At 48.2% G+C, this 17,516-nt stretch overlaps 2 protein-coding genes across 12 annotated transcripts in view; one reads left to right on the forward strand and one right to left on the reverse strand.

Annotated features, from left to right (window-relative positions):
- RBMS2 (RNA binding motif single stranded interacting protein 2) overlaps positions 1-9,799 on the forward strand; it is a 78,654-nt gene extending 68,855 nt beyond the window's left edge. For 6 of the 7 annotated variants that reach the window (XM_077328587.1, XM_077328589.1, XM_077328594.1 and 3 more), the window contains exon 14: positions 465-9,799. The gene's annotated coding sequence lies outside the window, so the exon portion shown is untranslated. The remainder of the gene's footprint in view (positions 1-464) is intronic. The other variant, XM_077328588.1, reaches the window with a different exon arrangement.
- A 2,940-nt stretch (positions 9,800-12,739) lies between these two features.
- BAZ2A (bromodomain adjacent to zinc finger domain 2A) overlaps positions 12,740-17,516 on the reverse strand; it is a 68,283-nt gene continuing 63,506 nt past the window's right edge. For all 5 annotated transcript variants that reach the window (XM_077328596.1, XM_077328595.1, XM_077328599.1 and 2 more), the window contains one exon: positions 12,740-16,978. In XM_077328596.1, coding sequence (XP_077184711.1) covers positions 16,810-16,978 — 169 coding nt within the window. In that variant the 3' untranslated portion in view covers positions 12,740-16,809. The remainder of the gene's footprint in view (positions 16,979-17,516) is intronic.

The following is a 17,516-nucleotide window of genomic DNA, read 5'->3' on the forward strand; positions in this document are numbered from 1 at the left end:
TGTGCTGCCGCAGCCTCAGAGGTAGAAGGGCCCTCTGTCCCGGTATCTGGCCACACGAGAAGGGGGCAGAAACACTGGGCTCAGTTTCCCAGCCAGTTGTGCCTGAAGATGGGGGTAGCCCCTCCCCCAGTCGCTTCAGCCCGTGGCACAGTCTCCTGCTGCCTGAGTGGGCCACGATCGGCTGCAGTGGCGGATTAGGGAGGGCCAGCAACCGTGCAGGAATTGAGAGACTGGGGCCAAGCTAAGCTGCAGTCCTCATTCAAGCCACAAAGTTCAACAAGTGACTGACCTAGGGCTGGTCACGCATTCTCTTAGCCTAGTCTGGTTTTGTGAGTCTGAAGCGGGGAAGAGGGCCATGCATGTTCCTGGAGGACGGGCGGAATAAAATGGCGATAGAGTTTTGATTGTGCTCAGATCTGCCTTTCATTGTGGTGTAATGCTGCATCCTGTCTGTTCCTTTCAAGAAGGGCTGGGGCCGGAGACCTGCAAGGACGGTCTCAGTGGGCCCAGCGGAAGGAGGAGGGATGGGACTCCTACCGGCAAGAGATCCTTTTCTGCTTCCGCCAGCGCTGACCACGTCTGGGTCCAACCTGGTCCTGCCACCCACGCTGGCAACTGCTTCCGTTTTCCATCCTTCTAGCATGATCGAGTGGCTCAGCCCTGAGCAATCACTTCAAGGGAGACAACTTAGGGGTTTTTAAAAATTTTTTTATTTGTGCTGCATTTAGAAGATGGAACCATTTTTGTTTTTGGTTGTTTTTTGTTTTGTTTTCCTGCAAAGAAAAAGGTTGTTGTTTTTTTTTTTAAAAGAAAATAACCACAACAGACTTTTGACACCAAGGAACCAAAGGAGGTTAGAGTGGGGATGGAAAACATAAGACTCCCCACTCTTAAATGTACAGATGGACTAAGGACTATTTTAATATGAGGAAACCATTTTGGGGCGTGTACACGCGTGTGTGTTTCCGCGTTTACTTTCTTAACAGCAAAGGAAAGCATTTTGGATGCCACGAAGTCCCCAGAGAAGAACAATATATATGTGTGTATATATATATATATATATATATATATATATATATACACATATATTTTTCCTCTCTCTTTTGGAAAGATTGCTCCACGCCTCTGAGAGGAAATGTTTGCTCCTTTGAATTGTTTTCTTTTTGTTTCCTTTTGTTGTTTAAAAAGTCTTTTTTTTAAAGGACAGATATGCAAAAGTGTTTGAATATTTTTCGTTGTTTTGTAAGAAAACACTCGGAGAACAGCCCCCACCTCGCCACAGTAGGATAAAAATCAGTGCAGACTTTTTCTTCTTCTTCGTCGGAGGGACGGGAGGGGCGGGAGGGATTTTGCTTTGAAAGGATTTATTTTATTATTTCAAGAGGGTAATTTTTTTTTCTAAAAAAGACAAATTTACAAAAAAACAAAAAAGGAAATCTGCAAAAAAAAATCAACAAAAAAGGAAATTTACAACAACAAAAAAAGAAGAGTTGAACTTGGAATGGCAGCAAGAGGGGTTTCCAATGAATCCTGTCAAGACGGAGGGTACGGCTGTGGGCTGGTGGCATCTGGTGGACGGAGACATTTTTATTTCTTGGCATAAACTCTGCCCCAGCCGAGAGAGAGAGAGAGAGAGAGAGAGAGAAACAGAGTTTGCTCCAGACCTCGATTTCTGCCCGTCGCTCTGTCCAACGGGACCGGTTCTTGCTGGATGCTTTGGACCCTGATTTGAGCTTCTGCGCGAATCCTTCTTTGCTTCCACCTGGATCTCCCCTCACCTCTCCCCCACGCCCTGGACCAGGGGAACAATAAACTGATTGAGGAATCTGCTGCCAGTGATGTGTCGTCGCTTCTGGATTCGTGGACACGGAACGGACATGTTGCCAGCTGCAGAGCTTGGCCCCTGGGACACACACACACACACACACAGTGCCTTCTGCCGCCTGCGGTCTGGACTGTGCTGCCGTATGCCCATCTCCAATTCCCGCATGCTTGTCGAGCCCAGGTGCTCAGTGCATCTCTTCTCTTGACGAGCCCGTTGGGGGGCAGGCGATGGAACTTTGACTGGCGGGAACTGGGGGAGGTCTGTTCCGGTTGCTTTAAACAAAACAACAAAAAAACCAGGGAGCATCTAGCACCTTGCAGGGGATGGCTGTGCTTCCCCCACCCCACCCCCAACACAGATCCTAGTTACTATGCACGTCCACCCTGCCCCCAGCCCTTGGTTGCTGGCTCCCCAGATTCGCAATAGCAGGAGACTTATGTGCAATAATCCGTCCCTTCCTACAGTGCGTTTCTCTGGAGAGCCTCTTGAAGGTACCAAGTGCTTTAGACTCCTCTGCATGTTTCCTCCCGATTTCCCCACCCCACCCCAGTCGCTTTCCCCAACCTACTGGTGCTAAAAAGTCTTCCCTTCTCCACCATCATAAAACCTCCCCAACCCGGCTGGCATGAAGTTGTCCCTTCCACTTTGTTTTTAAAAGTTGCTTTGTGATCATGGCAAACCTTGCCTTCTCTTCTCTCTCCCTTCCTTGCCCAAACACTTTTGAGAAAATAGCTCTTATGCCGCTGACAATCAGGGAGGTCTAATTGCAGAGGCTATACGGGTGTCATGTGAGCCAGGAAGAGCAAGAGTGAATGAGAGTGTGTGTGTGAGAGAGAGAGACAGGGTGGCATTTGAGGAAGGGATTCCTGCTTAATTGGGGTTGTGTATTTCTCAGGACACTTTGTTTTTTCTTTCCTTTTTTTGTTTCTAAAAGAGTTTTTAGTACTGTCCTGAGTCTGTGAGTCGGATCAGGTTTATCTCCACACAAGAGTGCTTGAGGTTTTGAAACATGAAGGGTTCATCATCACACCCACCTGTCGCCTTGCTTCAGTTCCTTAGTCTGGGCTGTAGGTGCCCCCTCTGCTGCAGGAGCTCTTAGATGGCAGGGGCAGCAGGGAAACGCCCTAGGAGTTCCCAAGAGACAACTCTCCCACTTAACGCCTCAGATCCCAGCGCTGGTAGAGAACTCTTAGGATCTCGCGATCCATGCCCCAGATCCATTTGCTGCCTGAATCAACTCAGCCTGGGGGTTTCCCTGCAAGTTTCTGAGCTAGACTCAAGTGCCTTCATTTGGGCCAATGTGGTTTTGAAACCACTGTGAATCTAAGGGTTGACGCTTCTTTGGTCGATCCAGATGTAATAATTTGGGAATGGAAAATGGGCAAAAGAGTCTTGAAAACAGGATCTCGAATGGTCCCGTGACCATTTTAATGCCCAGCAATGCGGATGCGGCCAGGCCAACCCCTTTTGTCCTCCTGCATCTGAACGGCTGCCTCCCAGTTGGCACAGGAAAAGCCTCACTCTCCGAGGGGTTGGCATCCCACACTGCTGGCTTCCTTCCTCTGCCGATGTCATCACACCCCTAAGATGCCAGCAATGGCAGGTTTTTTTAAAAAGTAAGGACGTGTAGCTCTTTGGGCATCTTGCACCTGCTGGCATAGGAGCTAACTAGCAGGTTCCAAGGATCCTCCAGATATGGACTGCAGTCGAAAGAGTCTTAGAGGCAGTGCAAATGCTTGCTGGTTGGAGGTGCTTTTTTTTTGGTAGGGGAGGGGTGTCACCTGGCAACAGTTCCTTGCGTTGCATCAGGGACTACTCCCAAAGTTCCTCCCTGTTTCACAAAGAGGAAGTTGCTGCTTTTAGGAGAAGTGTTTTTATAAGTGCAGAAGGTGCTCTGCATAGGCAAAGCATGTCCTGACAGCTGTTTGAATCATGGCCTTAGGGGCACAACGCAACAAGTAATTCTCTTGCACCCTTCCGAAATGAATGGGAGCTGCTCCCAGGCATCGGAGCTCTTTGCCTGCCTTCCTTTGCCTTCCTTTGCCTTTCAGTGTGATTTGTGCAAGGAAATGGCCCTGTAGACAGTCACCACCACCTGACCTGTGAGGCTGCTAGGCAACAGCAAATAAGGGACTAATAGGACCCAAATTATGGCCTTGTGGGGGGGGAGAAAGAAAGAAAGAAAGAAAGAAAGAAAGAAAGAAAGAAAGAAAGAAAGAAAGAAAGAAAGAAAGAAAGAAAGAAAGAAAGAAAGAAAGAAAGAAAGAAAGAAAGAAAGAAAATGGAACCAGGGTAGTGCTTAAAATATTTAGATTTAACATACCACAGTCCTAACTTCAGTTTTTTGGAAAATATGAATTTGGGGGTGAAAGTCTCCTGGTTTTTGTCAGTGCCCATGATTTTGCTTGCACACCCTTTTCGGAAAACTTCTGGACTTAAATTAGCAGAACTGGGGAAACGCTGGACCTTTAATACTAGCAGGAGGGATGTGTTTATTCAGTCTCAGGTCTAGTGCCCCAAATTTGGTGCTTGTGCCTAAGAATGGTAAATGTTTATCTTTATCCAGTGATTTCTTTTAAAAAATTCTAACTCTTATTTATGTCCCCCCTTTTGTGGCGACAGGCAATGATTAGCACTAACCCTGCCAGTTGTCCTAATCTTGGTTAAGATTCCCGTTGTGGAGGGAACCAGGGCCACGGTTGCTATCCCTGCAGGCCATAAATAACAGCTGCCAACAAGATCCGTTCGTCATCTTGGAAACGGGCAGGGAAATGGCTTTAACTGCAGTCCACTTTGTACACTGCCCAGTTGTGGTTAATGCAAACTGTAGTCTATAAACTTGCTTCAAACCACGTTTTTAGTTTGTTTTACAAGCAATTTTTCATCCCATGTTACTCGTATATATTGCTTAATCCTGGTTAAGGAAAATTAACCATTGTTAAGTATTCTGTATGCCTACAGTCAATGTTGTCTGACAGCCAACGTTATCCCTTTCCCACAGGGGTGGCCAAATTGTGGCTCTCTAGACATCCGTGGACTACAATTCCCATGAGCCCCTCTCAACATGGTGCTGGCAGGAGCTCATGGGAATTGTAGTCCATGGACATCTACCACCCCTGCCCTAAAGCGATCAAATTAGGACCACACCCTGAACCAATCTCTGTAGGGTGAGAAAAGAGTACAGAACAATAAGTTCTGGAATTTTACCTGGGGGCCGGTCCCATAAAATTCACAGAGGTTTCTTTTCAAATGAACTTGCATAAGATTGGGCCATTGAAAGCAATGAGATAGTCCCAGATCTGTAGATACATTGCAGTACCCATTTACTAGCCCCACTGAACTTGGGGCTATCATTTAGCACCCACAGAGATGCAAGCCACCTGTTGCTATGTGCAACTAATGGGTTAAGGGCTAGAATGGGATTGAGGCAGCAGAGCTTCAGGTCCCTGGCTGATCAATCAGTTTTGCTTCTTGTTTCCTGCTCAAATTGCAACGCTATTTCTGCTTGCACAGTGGGGACGAGCAGCTTTAGTGCTCTCATTTAGGGGACAGGCGGTATGAATTCTGTCTCCTGCACACATTTTCCATTCTGACATTTTTAGTACCACATTCTCAATCGGAGAAGAACATTAAAAACAACAACACTAAACTGGTAGCCAGGTTTTCTTTTCATTTTCCGTGCTTGGATCAGGAAGCTGCTGTCTACCTGTGCTGGCTACCTAATCCACAGGCTTGCATTGAGAAAACCAATGCTGGAAGCCAGCAGTTTTAAATACCAGTGTTATCCTAAAACAGAACTTCAAGTCTTGGGTCAGAAACTGATATGAGAAACTTGCATTGCTTTCTGCTTTTCACTTAGTATCCTCAAGACACAGGTCTCCTGTAGAACTGGGATTTCACGTAAAAGCCGTTTGTCCCAAACCACAGAATGTGATCAGTATGCTGAATAGCTGCCTTCATTTAAATGACCTGTCACAGGTGTGCAAATGTCAGCTGTGCAGATGACATCCTGCAGTGCAGTAACGCATTTGTAACCCATCACTATCGCCTATGCAGAATCCCACATCCCGTCTTGCGGAGGGAACCCCGTGACTACAGACCACGCAAACATATCAAAGCCCCCCCCCCCCATTTCCTGGGACAGCTTATGAGTTCTCCTGAGTGTGCATGCGCACGCATACCCGCTCCTGCATACTGGTCTCTGCAATGTGCAGACTTGTTCCATCGGTCTCAATGTCTAGCCTGGGTGTGTTCCTGAGAGTCTGTGCCTGCCCCAGCAAAAGCAGCCCACCATACTAACACCAGGGTTCCTGGTTGGGGGATCACTTGGCAGAAGAGGGGAGTCTGGGCAAAAAGGAGCAAGTCCAACTGGTAGCTTGTCCTTGGGGGTCCAGAGTGTGAAGCTGGCAGGTGTCTGGGGAACCAGCTCAGCCTTGTCTTCCATGCTGACGCCTCTGCGTCCAAGTGGCTTCCCCCCCCCTCCTTTCCCATTTGCCAGAGGTACTGAAAAGAATGATGGTCTCTGAACAGGCAGAGGGTCTAAGATGCCCCCTACAGTTGCCCAGTAAGGATGTTGGAAGAGAACAGAAGAGGAGCCAGGAAAGATGGGGGTTGTGGCAAAGGTGTAAAGGGAAGGGAAGAACTGAGAGTGGGTTGAGACAGCAGCAAAGTAGAGGCAGAAGATGAAGACAAAATGGCGACAGTGGAGGGGGGGCAGGATGTAAGGGTGGACGCAAAGACGTGTGTGTGTGTGTGTGTGTGTGTGTGCGTGCCTGCAGGAATGAGCAAGAGTGTGTGCTGTGGGCATAGATGTTGACCATACCCTTCATCACTGCAGGCTTCTTTGTGGTCCTAAGCCCTGTTCTCCTGCCCACCCCCTTTCTCCAAATGCATTTCCGAGCTTTCTCCCCCCCCCCCCCCCCCCCAAGACACTAAAGCCAAACTGGCCCCGGTTTTCACCCCATGACTTCACTCTCGTCCCATCCTCCCACGCCTGGCAGGCAGCTGGGCAAGTGCTGGGTTCCCACCAACCCTCATCAAGACCCTCAGTTGGCTGCAGGGACCAGCTTCCAACAGCTCCAGGGAGAGCGGGCAGGAAGGCACTCGGCTGCATCATCATTCTTGGAATGCATCATCATTCACCTGAGCCCTGACGGTTCCCCCAAAGCTTCTTGCTGCGCTGACACGGGACAGGGAGGTCCTACTCTTGGCTCTTTAGTGCATTCCGGATGTCAATGGTGAGCAACTGGCAGCAAGCTAAACCCGTGCTCTGGGGGCCAGAGTGCCTAGACATGGGGACTGGATGCAAGGAGCTGGAGCGCATCTCTTGAGCTGCTAGATTATTAATCTTGTGCCTTGATTTCCCCTATCCCATTCTGCCAGTGGGGGAACTGCTCCCTGCACTTTAAAACTTCCCGTCCAGTAAAGGCCTTTTCCTGTTGGCTTCCCTTCCCCAGCCCTGTCCTAAGCCCCACTCCCAAGACCCTGTGCTCTCTGCCCCAGCTTTGCAAACCCCCCCCCCCCGCAAGCCCATCTTGTATCTCTTGCCCCCATCCAGCCATCCACCACACTGGAGAAGGAAGCAGCCAGCTGCCTCCAAGACCCGCAGGCTGCAGTGAAGCCTCTACTCTCTAGCCCCTTTTAAAGGCTGGTCTTGCTAAAAAGAAAAGCGAGCTCCATCACCCAGAAAGGCCATCTACCAGCCCCATGCTTGCATCCAAACCTGGCCTCTTCGGAAGCTGTTGGTGCTACGAACAACAAACACCCCGGTTCAGATCTCCCCATCATCATTACGCTCACCCGTTCCAGTCTTACGTCATTGTTCACTCCACATCTACCTCACATGTTCTTGCAGTTCATTACCATATCCTGAACCGGCCAACTGCACCTTCTCCAAGGGACAATTCCCCCCACCCCACCCCTAACCCGCGGAATATTTTCTGGGCTCCCGTGCTTTGTTTAAGGGGAGAAAGGGGAATGTTTGTTTCGATAAGGAAAAAAAAACTGTGTTGCTGCTAGTTATTGGGAAGTTTGTTAATATACCACCTTGTGCTTCCCCCTTCCTTTGTCAAATGAATGGTGCAGGGTTGGTTGATTTGGGTAGAACGGAAAGGGGTTGTCCGAGGTGTAGGGGCAAGGTTTTGTGGCTGCTGCGCGGGATCCTGACCCTGGCGAGAATTGATAATAAAACGGCTTCCTTTTTGGCTAAGCCCCTTGGAGCCTTTGCAGCTGCATTGCTCACACTGGACAAGGAAAGACTTCCAAACCAGAAGGGAGCTCTAGGAATGGCGCTGGCCATCATTTCCGACAGTGGCTTCTCGTGACCCATCCTGGGAATGCTGGAACCGGCAAAGGGAACGACTAGCCTTGGAGTAGGCCACCGGGATTGCTCTCAGGCTCCCCACCCTCCTAAACCCCCCTGCCCGCTATGGAATTCGCAGGAGGTTAGTCTCACCAAAAGGAGGGGAGTCATCGCCCCCAAGTGACCCGCTCATAAACAGGAATTTCTAATGTTCACAGTGAAGGCAACAGCCTGACAGCAGCCAGGGACAACAGGTATGCTGAGACGGCAGAAGGAATGCAGTTTTTAAACTGGTGTCATAATCTTTAAAAAATAATAAAGGTTACAAGTAGACTGTAATTATGTTTAGTACCCTGGTGCTGCTAAAACGTCTTCAAGCCCTTAAGTCTGGCTGAGATTGGCAAACAAGCAGCCAAGTGGACCATCAGGATGAATTTGGGCCACTGTTCTAAGCCACTCTCCCAAACGGAAGACGGTGAAGAAGCACTCCTTGGATTGACAGTTTTGTCGGAAGGGAAATGATGTGCCTGCCAAACACCTGTTCCTCAGCTGAAAAGCCTGTGTGCAATACAGCAGCATAGGCCGTAGGCAGTCCTGAATGGGCTGGCTAGCCGTCTGCCCCTACTCCAGTTCCATTCCAACAGGGCCTGCAGGACTCTGGTCCCATTATTCTTCCTTGGCCGGCCGGGGGCTCTCGTTGTTCCAGGGAGGAGACCAGCGGACTCACAGAGAGCCGATTCATTGGGGGGGAAGAGGGGACAGGATCAAAACCTTGTCTTCCAAAAGTTTCACTTTGCCAATGGCAGAGTTGAAAGAGTTCATGTGATTTAATATTTCGGTAATCGTAAAATATTGAAAGAACAGAATTTCGGACAGTTATGTAACGTGGTCACTCACGAAGGCAGCGCTGGATATTCTTCCTGCACGTCTTCCCTTTCCCTCGCAGGAGAGGCCAGGGTGGAGCTGGATCCAACACAGTGGTGGGATCCAGCCGGCTTGACAGCACCCCCTCCCCCAGCTGCCCCTTTGCTCTGGAACAATGCGCCCTTTTCCTTGGTCGTTTTGGTGGCTGCACTAATGCCCTGCCATGTAGCAAACTGCCCTTAAAAGCAATACTTGCCCACCCTAAGCAATACCTGTCTCATGCTGGTTTGTGTCTACAGCACGATACATCTGATGTGTATCCGTAGCAGCCTTTCCGAACAACATCAGAACTTACATCTGCTAACGTCTCTTGAAATTACACACTTGCCATGGAGTGTCGCACACAGGTCTTTTGGCATCGCTGTCCATGCTCGGCCCACTGGGGATGGAGTGCCAGCTTGCCTCTGGCTCTGTTTCGGATTCAAGAAACGCCAAACTCTGTTTTGAAACGACTCAAACTCTCTTAGGCCATCTCCCTTCCGGGCTTCCAGTTGCTACAGCTGTGGTGAGAGTTCTTGGACCCTCGCCCCACTTCATGTCTCAACTAATTTTACCTGCTTGTTTTTATTTATGTACTTAGGACTATTTGTACAGATTTTTTTTTTATTGAGAAGTTTCTAGTTTTGTACCTTCCATGCTACAGCCAGGCCTGTTTCTCTCTCTCAACCCCATACACCTTCCCCTCTATTGAGCTCTGACTGGTCTCATTTTGAGCAATTTTTGTTTTTAAATAAAAATGTGAAAAAAGAGTCACGGCTTGAGGGCTTCTTGGAAAGAGTCTCCCCTCACCCCCAGTTGGGCCATGTGCTGGTGATAGGTCTCTAGGGGATGTGGGGAATGACCTCCATTCCATTTAATTCCAAGATCCTGGCAGACAGATTAGTTATCCTTTAACATGAGTCAAACCTGGTTTTCCAGGATCCTCTTCCTTGACTCCTAATGAGGGTCAGAAACACAAGCAGTCTTGCCCTGCAACGGACAGCCACGGTGGTCGATGTACTCTATGCTTTTTGCACTCCCGCACACGTAGCCAGTGCTCTGTGTCAACCACCTGTGAACACTACCTTGGAACCCAAAACATCTGCCATGTACAGTGGTTCTCAACAGGCTGAATAGGAAAAGCACCATCTACAGAGAACTTCAAAATCACTGCCTTAATGCATTTGTGTTACCCTGCTGCATGCTCAAAGAGTTGCTAGGTGGGTTTGGGCAGCTGGAATCATCCCACCACAGTGTATTTGCTTGTACTACAATACAGTAGTGAGTAGGAGGAGGAGGCTGTGAGCAACCGTGATACCAGAAGGTGTACATGAAGCGAGCTGAATAGAACGAGGCCATTTGTCCGTTACAACTGAAGAAATTTGCCTGGTAAACATCAGGAGCCCACGGTTATTCTACCAGGTCATGTATCGCCTTCTGATGCTGGAGAAATGCAGGCTGGAATGCAAGACTGATTAGCCCTACCCAACAGCCCCCTGCCCAGAGCTCTCATCTTGAGCACCTGCCTCTGAACTTGGGCGTAAACCTGAAGAGCCAATGGGTATCTACACTACTTGGTGTAGTTTAGGAGCACAGATTTCTAATCTGGCCAGCCCGGTTTGATTCCCGCTCCTTCTTCCCATGCAGCCAACTGAGTAACCTTGGGCTCGCCATAGCACTGATAAAGCTGTTCTGACCGAGCAATAACTCAGCCTCACCTACTTCTCAGGGTGTCTGTTGTGGGGAGAGGAAAGGAAAGGGGATTGTCAGTCACTTTGAGGCTCCTTCTGGTAGAGAAAAGTAGCATATAAGAACCAACTAAAAGCAGGGTCTGAATAATATGGTCAGGACTGTGTATCACCCACAGGGGCGGCAGAATGTACTTTGCTTTTAAAGGAGCAAGGGCATAACCCCATATGCTGAGAAAGCAGCCTTGAAAAGATGGATGGAATTCTTCGCAGGCACAAGATTGGGCCTGTTCCATAGAACAAGGATTACCATATGCTGCTTACAGCCTTTTGCCAGTATAGACATATGAAAGGTTCTCCAGGAAGCTGGGCTTTCATACCCACATAGATGGGCTTTCATACCCACAGGGCTTGAGTAAGAGAGATGAATAAAAAGAGACCAGTGCTTGAGAACAGAAATGAAAACACTTGCTTTGGAGAACAATGCACGGGAAAGAGGGTGCTTCTGCATTTGACCAGCCCCACTTCCAGAGGAATTCTTTACTGCCCTTGGACTTCCAATAGAGCAGACGACAATTGCAGCAATTACATGTAAAAATAAGCCATTCCCTGCCCTTCTGAAATCAAGCCTGTACCATGCTAAGGGAAATATTCTCTAAAAATAAATATAAGCAAATGAAAATCAATCTGGGTTCCGCTACTCCACCTCGGACCTGAAGGCTGATGCACCCAATTAAAAAATGGTTGCATGAAAGAATTCTTGAAGTTTACCTGGTATAAACAGAGTTGTAAAAGGAAGCACACCTCAAAAAGACGACACTAAGGCTGCCTCAACATAAGGATACAGCCTTCCCCTCCATACACACTGATTCCATCCCTAGGCTGGCTACTGATGCTCCCCTACTCCTCCTTTTGTGCCGGTTCAAAATAGCCAATGGAACAGCAGTTGCACCAGAAGCTCCTCCTCCTTCCTTTGCTGGGCCATGCCATAGCCCAGGGGTAGTCAATGCGGCTCTCCAGATGACTATGGGCTACAATTCCCATGAGCTCATGGGAATCGTAGTCCATGGACATCTGAAGGGCCGCAGTTGGAGTGGCTCAGCATGGGAAAAGGACTGACCTTTAAAGGGCCAAGCGGGGTAAGGGAGGCATGTAGCATCATGTCAAGCTGCCTGGCATTTTGAAGCCAGAGCCTACCCTCCTTCCCACATGGGGTCACCCTGTAATTCTCATTCCACAGGCTTATTTTGGATCCTGTTTAAATGGGGGAGCCCACAAGTTGTGCTCACAACAAGCATGATGTGCAGACATTCCCACTTAATTTGGGAGCTCGCTGCAAAAGCCGACACAGGGAGGCAGCCTATACAACTCTGCCCTGTAAAAATCTTCCCTCTTCAATGCAATTAAAGACTATTATTTGATAAGCAGTGTTTTAAAAAGTCCTTTCTTAATATGTAGCAGCAGTTACTCCACCCCTCTTGGGCCCTGCATGGAGCCGTCCATTGTCAACACTGGGGTTATGTCTACTTTACAAAATCATGCAATCTTAAAACAAACAAGAACCTGAACTGTACCAAAGTGACCCAAAGCCTGTGCCACAAGAGGTTCAATCACACAACGTTGTCATTGCACATATTTGGTCAGGCACGGGAAAGGAGCTTCTTAAAACCCTGCTCACTGGAAACCCCCCTCCCGCCTCCTCCTGAGGCATATGGTAAAGCATTGCTAATATGCTTCCCCGTTTCTCTTTTGGCACTAAGAACTTGGATCAAAGCTTATCAGGATACTTAGGATGCTGACCTTGAATTAAGGCAATTAATGTACATGCCCTGGCCCTCCTCTTCCTAGAGGAGAGTACTCTCCTCCCTAGAGGAGAGTACAATTAAGTACATGCCCTGGCCCTCCTCTTCCTAGGCAATGGGACATGTCACTAAGGACAGAAGGATCAAGAGGACTCCCAAGAATTGTACATATCCAGCCTGTGTCAGAATCCTGTGAGAAAAGACGACATCCTCAGGCACATTCTTCTCTATCAAACGTGGGTGGTTTTTTTGTTTATTCTTTGAAACTTGACAAGCACTCGAACATCTGTACTTGTGGAAACATCACAAGGAAACAAAACAGGAATTCTAGACTTTTTCCCCCCCTTCCTTTTAAACCTTATTAAAAATGAGGTTGGTCCTAAAAATATAGAAAGAAATCAATTTAAATCCACAAAAAACTGTACATTATCAAAAATTCACTAAAACAAACACATTTGGTTATTCATATAAAAAAGTCTGATTCCCCCACCCCATCCCCCCTTTCCTGTTGTTCAGAGCGTCTTAAAGGATGGTGAGTGGGTGGGTTGGTTCCTTTCTGATAATAAACCAAGAGGGGAGGAAAAAGCCAGCGGTTGAATAAGGCCAATTGTAGTTGCAATTTTAAAACTCTGTTTCAAAAAAAGAAACTTAAAAAAAAAAGTCAACGTGTTTATAACTGATACGATCGTAGAATATTCCCTAATGAAGACAAAGATTAGGACAAACCTGGAGTCACTGGTTTATGGTACATGAGTTTGCATCTAAAAATGTGGACATTTTTATAGCAACTCCCTGCCCTCCAAAAATGTCCCCAAACGCGACAAACAAGACTTGCAAAACGACAGCTTTCCCATGACTGAAGAAGGGGGGGAAGTCCCAAACACAGCAGAAAGAAATCACTTAAAAGAAAAACACCAAAAGAAGTTTGTTACAGCACAAGTTTAGATAAAATATAAATATTTATGCATAATATAAAGTCAGTTTCAAATAGACTTCAAATCTACCTCTTTATTTAAAAGCAAAAAAAAAAATCCCAAAATTTAAAATAAAATAAAGTTTGAGGTTATCCGATAGAAAAAAGGCTACGTTTTGTTGAAAACAACTGGGGGGGGGGGAGGAGGGAGAAGTGAAATTGGGGTGGAGGAAGCACAGAAAGGGCGTTTCAGTCTTCAGGCTACATCACCTGTGGTTACATTTTACTTACATCAGTGCTCTTGCAATTGGATTGGTCGACGCGGGTTGGGACACAGACAAACGCGCGCGCGCACACACACACACACACACACACACAAATCTCACCCAGGTGTACATGGCTGGATATGAGGGAAGAAAGCCATCTCCTGATGAAACCCTGCCAGCCATTTATCTGCCCCTAAGTGATACCCGTAATTACAATGGTTTGAGGGGCTAGGCTGGATATGAAAAGCAGCAAGGGAGTTAAGGTTTCAGGGTATGGCTTTCTGCCCCTCTGATCCACTCAACATTAGGGGAAGGGAAAGAACCGATGGGCTCCCCCAGAATAGGGAGTATTGGACCAGCATCCTGCAACAGAGACTGGAGAAGAACCAACAACAGCCGCACCCCCGGTTCAAGGCCTCTCTAAGCCCACACTATTGATGTGCTGCACGGGTCAGGGGAATCTGTTTCCCCAGACAGCAGTCTCCCTAGAAACCACTGCTCAGCAACAGAGTAAGAGGCATGCTGAGATCATGTTATTACTTGGAATACAGAATGCCGTAGAAGACTCATATTCCACAGGGAGGTGACTTTTTGGAGAGATGCTGAACTAGGCGCTATAAAATAGCTAGTTTCTCTCACACTTGCAAAGAGCTGTTTTACTGACTGCTTTTGGAGGGGGGAAATGAGTTGCTATCAAGATAACCAGATTTTTTTTTAAGTTTTGCTTTGATCTCCTGTGCTTTGACGACAGACAGGGAGGAAAGATACAACACAACAGAAGGTGATCTGGATTCAGTCAAAAGGATTCTTGTCTGACCAGGTGCCTGGCATCCAGGCACAAATGGGTTGGAAGAATATCCCTTAGAGCTCTCTTTTCCAATGAACTTCTCTTGTTTCATGTAGCCACAATCCCCCAAGAAAGTCTCCTGCATAAAGCCAGGTTGGCCGTGACCGAGGTCACACACAGCTCCAATCATTTGCATGGAGCTTGTGCAAGTTGCCAGAGCATGGCTTATGCTGTTCAACCTTTCCCCGCAGGTGCTGGAATCAAACACCCCTGCTTCCAGAGTGCTAAGGCTCTCAAGCAGCAACAAGCATAGCAGATACCTTGCCCACACACGGAAGTCAGTACTCATAAAAGATTATGCTTTCTGCCTGAAAGCACTCAGGGAAGTTTGAAGAGAGGTCGGCAGAGGGGCTGCAATATTAAGCATGGGGGGCACTAGTAAATACTTAGAAAACGTAGCAAAGACTAGAAGAAAGACCTAACAACAGCTCAGGATCTTTAGACCCAAGGCGACTGTGGACATCACACAATGTTAACAGGATCGGCATGAGCGACTCCAGCTTTGTCTTCTTGTTCTTTCTGGATAAACTCCCTAGACAAGAACTTGCTCATCTTGCCTGTACAGAGGATACTGCTTGTTATGCAGGGAGCACCTACACCTTCACTTCTGGCAAAGTGGCCCTTAGACTGAAATCCCTGTCGTGATAACTGAAGTTGGCAGCACTGCGGACCCCACAGGATTAACGCATGACCAGGCAATGGGAGGAGAAACAGTAAGACATCTCGTCCTTTATCAAACGGGGCATTGGGCGAGCCATTTGAGAATGGAAGGACTGCATTTTTTCTTCGTTAGGGGGTTAACTCTGACATCCTTCTCAGGGAGGAAACACCTACCTTAGACTGGGAGTCGTGTTCCAGGCAGGGAACAAACAATCCCACCACACACACACACACACACAAACACAAGACTTCTGAGCAATCTTCATAGATAGTAGCCATCCCTGAGGAACAACACCGGGGAGGTGAGGGGAGGGGAGGAGGAGAAGCACTCAATAAGGCCAGGATCCCATGATACAATTTCCACAATTCCTAAGGAGCTGACGGGGCAATCCCAAAATACAGTCCTTCCCTCCCAAATGTGTGGCCCACTTACCCCCACTCCTGCAAGTTGAGGAGTGGTCTTTTGTAGCCTGGTGACATGGTACAGCAGTCTGCCCACCGGCAGAGGGAAGCGGAGCGTGGAGCATAGAAGCCTGCTTTGGGGCACTGCCATCGACACCTGAGCCTCCCCTGTTGGAAGTATTCCATGTGGAGTGACAAGGTTCATCCACATTAACTCTGCCTGGCTTGCCTAGCAAAAAATATGATCTAGTCGATATCCTCTCCTTGCTGGACATCTGTTCTGGATTATTCCCATTTTGTTCAACTCCCTTAGAAACAAAATCTGGAATAAGCCAATTTTGAGCATGCACATGCATATGGGGATATTGATCTGGATCAACTGAGGCAAGGTGCGTACAGGAGGGGAGCTGAAGCTAAGGGATCACTGCTCAGAGGAAGTCCCAGGCTCTGGATAAATGGGGAAGGTGTGGCTTGAAGGGAGGCCTCCCAATGCCCTTTGCACCCAGCAAAGCATGGCTCCCAGCCCCCACCCCTCTCCCTCAATATGCTGCAGACCCTTGAAGTCTGGAGAAAGGAATTAGTCACAACTATGGTAGCTGTTGGCTAAGGAGGAAAGCAAGACTCGGGAGAGACAGGGTTGGGGGGGTGCAAGGGGGGTGGGGGAAGAAAAGCAGCATGTTTTCAGTGTCATCACGGTTGTCATTCCCAGAGGCAGGAGTGATCTGCTTTTATACGTTTCAACGCGACTAAAAAGGAGGAAAACTTAACGTCCATGTTACTGGCCATTAACGCATGGTACTGACACTGCACAGAAAAAAGTGTTCTTACACATTCACTAAGAACTATTGCTATTATTAAATAGCCCCAGCTAAGGTGGGGTCGTGGGTGGTGGTTTTTCATTTGAAAATAATGATTTCTCTCTCCTTTCTTTCTTTCTTTCTTTTTTTTTTTGGCTTAGACAGTCAGAGAGTTCGTGTTGCTTGGAGCGCAGAGTTGGCCGGGGAGGGGGGCTTCCAAGGATCCAGGCAGTGGTGAAGGCTGCCCCACTGTTAAATGCCAATCCAAGTCCAGGCATTGTGAGAGGGAAAACAAGAAACCAGCAGGTAGCAGGATGAACTCCAGAAGAGACAGTGTGCAGCGCAGGGTTACACGGGTAGGGCTTCCCCGGGGGGCTCCTCTCACCTCTTTCCATTCTGCTCGCTTCACGGGTTTGTCTCATGTTTTCCCTGATAAAACTCCTCCCACCGGCTCTCAAAAAACTGGCGCATGGCCAGCCCCGCCTTGCCCACCTCCGATTCATCCTCGTTAAAGGTCCGGCAGTTGTCAAACACCAGGATAGCATCGGCAGCAAACTCCTCGCAGCTTGTGTACCTGGGAAAGCAAAGCAGCAGTTAGCCTTGAGGAGGAGCCAAGAAGCCCAGCACCAACCTATGGGGACTGGCTCAGTTTTACCCCCTTCCTGTCTACCTCTCCTAACCTCTCACCTCTAGAGATTTGACCCTAATCTTCACATTTCTCCGCCCCCACAGTGCCTAGAAAGCTGGGGCAGATGACTCGTATCAGCTCTAAATTTTAACTATGATGGAATATGGAACAACTTCCTACAGAAGTGGGGCATCCTAGAAGGTACATCTGGCCACCTCCCATAGCCAAATTAAGGCAGCCCCGCCTGCCTCCCCACGCTTCTGTGTCTCTCTCAAACCATCGTTGCTATCTGTACCCATAATTGGATGGGCGAATCCAAGACATTGGGTTACAGGCTCGGTCTGCTCATTAGCAGCAGCAAGGACAGGCAAGAAAGGAAGCCTTCACTTGTGGTCCTGAGGGAAGCACATTGAGCTTCATACTCCAGCATGCAAGGTCCAAGTGAAAGGAACAAAGGCAGTCTGCACAGAGCCTACCCATCCTA

Source organism: Paroedura picta, chromosome 3, assembly GCF_049243985.1.
Source record: "Paroedura picta isolate Pp20150507F chromosome 3, Ppicta_v3.0, whole genome shotgun sequence".
Taxonomy (NCBI): Eukaryota; Metazoa; Chordata; class Lepidosauria; order Squamata; family Gekkonidae; genus Paroedura; species Paroedura picta.